Genomic DNA, 7,715 nt, shown 5'->3' with positions numbered 1-7,715 from the left:
CCTGTTGCCCGTACTAAAAATGGCGGCGCTTGCTTCACCGGCTGGCGGCGGCAGTGGCAGTGGCGCCTGCGCGCCGAGGTGGGGCGGCCCCATTGTGCGGCGCTGAGGTAACGCCGCGGCCCTTTCTGCGGCCATGGAGAACGGCGACGGCGTGGGGGTGAACTCTGCCCCCTCGGGGCTCCCCGCCGGGCTCTCGGCCTCTCAGCGCCGAGCCGAGCTGCGGCGGAGGAAGCTCCTGATGAACTCGGAGGAGCGAATCAATCGCATCATGGGCTTCCACCGCCCCGCGGCGGGCAAGGGTGAGCCCCGGGCTGGGTGGCGGCGGGGCTGCCGCAGCGCTGTGCGGGCTCCCGGCTGCGGGGCTGCCGGTGGGGTCTGGCTGCGGCCTCCTGCCGTCGCCCTTCCCCCCCGCTGGGCCGTGGGCAGCCGTGGGTCGGGCCCCGAGTGCGGGCAGTGGCTTCAGTGGTGCGGGGGGTGCGGCGCGACCTTCTGCGGGCCGCGGGAGACTGCGGGTGAAATGCCGCTGCCGGCGGGGCCGTGCCCGTGCCCAGGCGGGGCCGCGCCCGTGCCCAGGCGGGGCCGTGCCCGTGCCCAGGCTGCCGTCACGCCGGCGGGCAGGCTGTCGTGGCGCTGCGGCGGCTGTGGGGCGGCGCCGAGCCTGCCCCCCCGCTCGTCCCGCGGCTGCCGGAGCTGCGTCTCGCGGGGCAGCAGTCGCTGCGGGGGGGGGGGGGGGGGCACACGCAGCTCTCGGGGGGAGTCGCGGCAAGGTCCTTTGTACTGCTGCCCCCTGAGCGTCTTAGGAAGCGGTTCTGGGGTGCGGGTTTGCACGGGCCCACAGCCGTGGGTGCTCTGCCTTAGTGCCGAAACGCTGGCTGCTCTTCGCCGGGACCAGACCTGTCTGCGTGCTGCTCGGTCGGGTTTGCCGTCCTGCTGGCACCTCTCGCTGCGGGATGGGGTCTCCAGGCTCAGCACAGAGGGTTAACGCTGCCTCGCCTCCGACAGGAAAGGACAAGGCAGAGAACGTTTCTGTTGCCAGCTCCCTTGTCAGTCCGTGATGCTGCTCTGTGGCTTGTCTGGTGTTTTGCGTTGCTCCGTGTATTTGGAGCACCTTGCCTCCTGTGCACGCAGTGGAGCTGCTTAGGGCACTCCAATGTTCTCAGCTCTGCTGCTGCACGACAGCTTTGCCTGACCCACACCGCACAACTTGCTGCCCTGCCTTGGTTGTGCCCTGCAGTGCAAAGGATGTGGTTCGGGAGGGTCCTCTGTGGAGTGGTGGAAGGCAGCCGGGAGTGTGCTGAATCCAGCTGCACTGAAACATAGTTTAGGTGAAGCTGATGAATGTTTTAGCCTGGTCCGTGCTGTGCCTCTTGCCTTTGTGGTGTAACCGCAGTCTGGGTGCAGACCTTTCCTCTGGTGCAGCAGCAGGCTGAGTGCAGCTGAGCCCCGTGCTTGTTCAAAGGGACAGCCTGCAGCCAGGGATGTCAGACGAGAACCCTTGCAGGGAAGAAGTTTCTTGTGATACTCAACCTAAACCTCCCCCGATGTAACCGGAGGCTGCTTGTTACCAGGGAGCAACCCCGACCTGGCTGCAGTCTCCTCTCAGGGAGCTGTAGAGAATGAGGTCTCCCCTCAGCCTCCCTTTCTGCAGGCTGAGCAGCCCCAGTTCCCTCAGCTGCTCCTCCCCAGCCCTGCCCTGCAGACCTTTCCGCGGCTTCCTCGTCCCTTTCGGTATCCCTCTGGCTCCTCGGCGCCTTTCCTGCAGCGAGGGCCCCGAGCTGAGCGCAGTAGCTCAGGTGTGGCCTCGGCGGTGCTGGGCGCGGGGGGCAGGCATCAGCGCAGCACCGCAGCCCGGGGTGGCTGCAGTGCTGCTCCCCGTGCCGGCTGTGCACAGCTCTGGGTTTTCCTCTCTGCTCCAGGTGATGAAAGTCACACGGAATCCAAGCTGCCGCCGGAACAGGAGAAATCGAACTCCCTTCCCATCCCTTCTGTTTCCAAGCGAATTGTGCTCGGGGATTCTGTCTGCGCCGGGGCAGGCGCAGCCGAGCACGCAGGGGCCGTGCTGGACCTCAGAGGGGAGAAGGACCTGTTCGGTAAAGCCCCGGAGCTGGGCAGCGAGGGGCCGGGCGAGCTCCGGCCCCGCGGCAGGGGCGACCTGCCGTCTGAGGCGGCCCCGCGGCCCCCGAGGCACGGCTTGGAGCAGTACTTGTCCAGGTTCGATGAAGCCCTGAAGCTGAGGAACCAGCTGATGCACGAGAAGCCGAGCCCGGAGAACGGGAGCGCCGCGGAGGAGTTCGACTCGTTCCGCGTTTTGCGGCTGGTGGGCTGCGCCCTGCTGGCCGTCGCCGTCAGGGCCTTCGTCTGCAAGTACCTGGTGAGTTCAGGGACGCACACAGGCCCTGTGCTTTGTCCAGGCCTGAAGTCTGCCAGGAGTGACTGAGGTTGGGCTTCAGGCACCCCTGAGGCTCCCAGCAGCTGTGCCAAGCCCGAAGGAGGTCCCTGTACCCTGCCGGGGGCGGATCTGTGCCGCTGGGAGCAGCAGGAGCACATGGCCCCTGTGTCTGTGAGCTGGGCTCAGCCTCCCTTCTGGTCTGCAGTCAAAAGCACAGCAGCTGGCCCAGGGTGAGCAGATCCTACTCACTGCTCAGTCTGCTGAGACAAGCTGTTCCTCAAGTGCCTGCCAGTGTGTGGCACTGAGGTGGTGGTGGGCACAGGCTGCTGCCTCCTGGGCCACTGCCTCCTGTGTGCACACTGCTGGGTGCTGCTGCCCCTGCTGCAGGTTAGGCTCCAGCGTTGCTGGGTGTAGCTTGCCTGCTGAGGTTTGTGCTGTCCAAGGGCATTGCTGCTCTTGTCCATACATTATCCTGTTGCCCAGCTGGCTCTCCCTGGTGGCTTGGGAAGCATTGTGTGGGCTTTGTTAGCTCTTCCTTTAGCCAAGCTAACTCTCCACACTCTTTTCTCTCCCCTCAGTCAATATTTGCACCCTTTCTTACTCTACAACTTGCTTACATGGGGCTCTCCAAGTACTTTCCAAAGGTAAGTGCTTGGGTTTATTTTTTCCCCCAGATCAGATACATTTGAGATGCTCTGAACTGGAAGCTTGTGCTGGTTTAGGCCCCATGCAGGTGGAGTGGCCAACCCTTGGCTTAAGCTGTAGGTGCCAGATGCTGATGGTTCACACTGCCTTACAGTCTGCCCAGGTTTAGTCCAAATCTAGAGCTGCTGTGAGAGTGTGAACTGGCAGCTTGCTTAGCTGTAGGCTGGTGGAAGGCATCTGCCCAGGAGAGCTTTCATCTCTTTGGGAAGCTTTTGCTTTCCTCCTAGAGCTTGCCCTTCTGTGGATGCTGCTTGTTCTCTCAGCAGCTCTTCTGCATGAGATACCTGGATGGAATTTGGGAGAGTGTTGAAACAATGAGATGATCTTGGGGTTTCAAGGGCTCTGCATCCTATTGCTAGTCCCAGCCTGAGTGGCAGCTGAAAGGAGGCATTTATTTCTGGGGGAAACTTGCTGCTTATTAGCCAGACTTGCCCTGTCACTTGCTGTGGAGACTTACACCAGCTAATTGTGATGAAGGGTTTGCTTGGCTGCTGATGGTGTCAGTGCAAAGCAGAACTGAGGGATGCTCCACTCACAGATGAAAGGGGGAATCTGCATTTTAAAAGGAATAATAGATCACCTGTAGCAAAGCAGAATAAATCAGCAGTTGTTTTGTAGCTACCATGGAAGACAAAACTTCATGGTAGTCATTTTAAACTGAGGTGTCACAGTGCAGAGCAGCAGCATTAGCCTTAGACTGGCACTGGGTCTTTGGATCAGCATTAGCCTTAGACTGGCACTGGGTCTTTGGATCAGCATGAGCCTTAGACTGGCACTAGGTCTTTGGATCAGCATTAGCCTTAGACTGGCACTAGGCCTTTTGGATCAGCATTAGCCTTAGACTGGCACTAGGCCTTTTGGATCAGCATTAGCCTTAGACTGGCACTAGGTCTTTGGATCAGCATTAGCCTTAGACTGGCACTGGGTCTTTGGATCAGCATGAGCCTTAGACTGGCACTAGGTCTTTGGATCAGCATGAGCCTTAGACTGGCACTAGGTATTTGGATCAGCATTAGCCTTAGACTGGCACTGGGTCTTTTGGATCAGCATTAGCCTTAGACTGGCACTGGGTCTTTTGGATCAGCATTAGCCTTAGACTGGCACTGGGTCTTTTGGATCAGCATTAGCCTTAGACTGGCACTAGGTATTTGGATCAGCATGAGCCTTAGACTGGCACTAGGTATTTGGATCAGCATTAGCCTTAGACTGGCACTAGGTCTTTGGATCAGCATTAGCCTTAGACTGGCACTGGGTCTTTGGATCAGCATGAGCCTTAGACTGGCACTAGGTCTTTGGATCAGCATGAGCCTTAGACTGGCACTAGGTATTTGGATCAGCATTAGCCTTAGACTGGCACTGGGTCTTTTGGATCAGCATTAGCCTTAGACTGGCACTAGGTATTTGGATCAGCATTAGCCTTAGACTGGCACTGGGTCTTTTGGATCAGCATTAGCCTTAGACTGGCACTAGGTATTTGGATCAGCATTAGCCTTAGACTGGCACTAGGTCTTTTGGATCAGCATTAGCCTTAGACTGGCACTAGGTATTTGGATCAGCATTAGCCTTAGACTGGCACTAGGTATTTGGATCAGCATTAGCCTTAGACTGGCACTAGGTCTTTGGATCAGCATTAGCCTTAGACTGGCACTGGGTCTTTTGGATCTTGTTTCTGCTGCCTTTAAAATCAGCTCTCCAGTTCAGGATTTCAAGAGCTGGTTCCTCTCAGTGATCTGCTGGTGCTGTAGTTACACCCAGATGAGATCAACCACCTCACCAGCCTTCAGTGTTCCCTCCTGAAACCTAGAAGGGTTCTTGACAGCTTAATTCAGGTTGGATTAAGTCAAGCTATCCAGCAGGTATTGACACATCACTGACATTTTCAGCCACTCTCACCCTCTCCTGGGTACCTGACTGGAGATTCCTCACCTTAAGGGCAGGAGAAGGGCTTTGAAAAGGGCTTTGGGGCTCTTCAGAGGATAGAATGGCAGGTGGAGTCATACTAAAAAGAAGAAGAAACAGATGGGTTTCAATTCTGAAGCATTTTCCACGTTAGGAAGCTTTTTTGCTGAGCAGTGTGATGAGGTGGATCCTGTGCCACCAGGGGACATGCCTGGCTTGGCTCCTTGAACCCAGGCTGCCCCTCTCTGGCTCTCTCCCCACTCCCACTGTGCAGCCTGCTTTACAGCCAGCAGGAAGTGGCCACAGTGTCTGTGGTGGGTTTGATCTGCTGCTGGCCAGCCTCTCCCTCAGCTCCACTGCATCCTTCACAGCTTGAATCTGTAGCTGGGAGGAGTGTTGTGGATCCTGGAGCATGCCTGGGATCAGCCCAAAGCTGCTGCCGCCGCCGTGTCCAGAGCGTGCCTGGCTCTGTGCTGTGGGCACCTCTGTGATCTGTAAAGCAGCACTGGACTGTACCAAAGGGTGAAGCTAATGCTGCTGTTTGGCCTTTCTGTCCCTCAGTGTGAGAAGAAGGTGAAAACCACAGTGCTGACTGCTGCTCTGCTGCTCTCTGGCATCCCTGCAGAGGTGATCAGCCGCTCCATGGACACCTACAGCAAAATGGGAGACGTTTTCACAGACCTCTGTGTCTACTTCTTCACCTTCATCTTCTGCCATGAACTGCTGCTGGTTTTTGGTTCTGAAGCACCCTGAGGGCTGTAGAGCTCAACACTAGCTGCACTAAAGCTTTCTGGACCATATTCCTTTCATGTCTGGCTGTGCAGACAGGTTTAAACCTTCGTTAAAACCCTTTGCCTGGTCGAATGCTTGAGAGGAGCCTTAAATCCAGGCCTGCTGGGGAAGGGTGAGCAGGGTCCCAGGCTCAGCTGTGTTGGTTCTGTTCATTTAAATGCTGTGTCTGTCTATTGCAAATGTGAAGACTAAGGTGTGTCAGTGGATGACTTGTTTGGTTTAGTTAGGTGATGCTGTTTCAGCCTCCTTCATAAACATTCTTCAAACTGTTCTCTTCAGTGAGAACAAAGAGAATCCCTTCTAGCAGCACCATCTGTGTGTGGCCATAGCTCCAGTGTGACTGTAGCTGACAGGAGCTGCTCCTTCTGTGGTGTTTCCCTTTCTGAAGAGATTTCTCAATAAAAGAAATCCTTTTATCCTCTTGTCCAGATCCAGAGCGTGGAACCAAGCTGCTGCTTCAGGAGAAGGCTGGTGAAACATGCCACTTGGTTCAGCATTGCTTGTGCTTGTGAGGATTACAGTGCAAAGCAGCTAAGCAAAGCCCAGCAGACCAGCCCTGCTGCTTCTGGATGTCAGTGGTTGGGAAGCAGGAGGAAACAACATGGTTAATCTCAGCTGCTGGGGAGTGCCCAGCAGCCTGAGCCCCGTGGAGCTCTCATGTGAGCTACACACAGCAACCATTCTGATGCCTTCTTGTTATGGAGCTGCTCATGTCATGGGGGGAGAGGTGTCTGTGTTGGCAGCCAGCCTGCAGTATCAAATGTTTCCTCTGGCATGTGTAAAGCTTCAAGGGAGCTAGGAGTTTTTCTAGCTCCATGCAGGGTGGCAAAGCAAACTACTATGGCATCAATGTCTGCAGTTGTCTGTTCTTATTGCCAGACACTTGCATGGAACCAGGATCTAACTGCAGAGGGAGGAGCTGTGGAGTGCTCCAGCACTCTCTGAGCAGGGCTGTTGGTGTGTTTTGGTGTGCTTCAGGAGCTGCCCAGTAAACCACAGCAGCCATTCCTGTTTACATCTCCTATGCTGCAAGTGACAGTGAAACAGAACATAGTGGCTTGGAGTTGACTCTTGCTTGAAGACATCCAGAGAGGTGGGAGCTGACCCATCCCTGGGGCAGCAGGTCAGGTTGGTTGGGGCTCTGAGCAACCTGCTGTAGGTGCAGCTGTCCCTGCTGAGTGCAGGGGGTTGGACTGGATGAGCTTCAAAGGTCCCTTCCAGCCCAACCCAGTGCTTGCTGTAGGTATAGAGGGAGAAGGACATCTGGCATCCTGTGGCTGCCCAGACAGGGAGGTGCAGTCCAGCACAGATGAATCCTGTCACTGGATGGAGTCACGAGCCCGTGACTGCTCTTGTCAGTCTCCTAGGAATTCTGCAGCTGGGAGGGAGGAATTGTCATTGCAGAGGGCTTCAATGCTCTTAGTCTGTGAAGTGGCCTCTGAAGTTACATTTGGTGTTAGCTTCACCTTGCAGCTTTCTGTTTGGAACCTGGACTGTCAGGTAGTCTAGGCCAAGGCCTCTCATTAGCAGAGAGAAACTCTTCTCTCGGTGTTTGTCTGCAGGCTTTTTCAGGGCCAGGGGGAGCAGAAGTGCTTGGTGATGCCTGTGCAAAGAGCTTCACGCTGAATGCTCCTGCAAAGCTTCCTGCCACGATTCCAGTGCTGCCTTCCTGCCTCCCAGGCTGGATAGCTGCTGCTTTGTGGCATGGAAGCAGTCAGCTTGTTTCCATCTGACAGGATTTTCTCTTTGTGGTGATTATTCCCTCCTGTTATTTTAACAGCTGTTGTGTTAGAGGTGGCCAGGGCTGGGCTGCAGAGGATTCTGGTGTAGGTCTATGAGCACCAACATTCATTCAGAAGCTCCAAGGGTGTTTGTATTGGGCAGAGTTTGCTGGGGAGCTGCACTTGTTCTGACTCTGTTTATGTCCCCA

General features: G+C 56.2%; 1 protein-coding gene across 1 annotated transcript; it reads left to right on the top strand.

Moving 5' to 3' along the window:
* Nucleotides 1–23: 23 nt before the first annotated feature.
* Nucleotides 24–6,201, top strand: CAMLG (calcium modulating ligand). The gene is made up of 4 exons (XM_068163408.1): nt 24–299; nt 1,917–2,371; nt 2,968–3,033; nt 5,555–6,201. Exons 1-4 carry the CDS (start codon nt 134–136, stop codon nt 5,744–5,746), a joined length of 879 nt encoding a protein of 292 aa, XP_068019509.1. The 5' UTR covers nt 24–133; the 3' UTR covers nt 5,747–6,201.
* Nucleotides 6,202–7,715: the final 1,514 nt, after the last annotated feature.

The sequence above is a fragment of the Melanerpes formicivorus genome, unplaced genomic scaffold (assembly GCF_026170545.1).
Source record: "Melanerpes formicivorus ecotype bairdi unplaced genomic scaffold, bMelFor1.0.p_v2 SCAF_2, whole genome shotgun sequence".
In the NCBI taxonomy this organism is placed as follows: domain Eukaryota; kingdom Metazoa; phylum Chordata; class Aves; order Piciformes; family Picidae; genus Melanerpes; species Melanerpes formicivorus.
The sequence above is the reverse complement of the archived record's forward strand: the minus strand, read 5'-3'. Positions and strand labels throughout refer to the sequence as shown.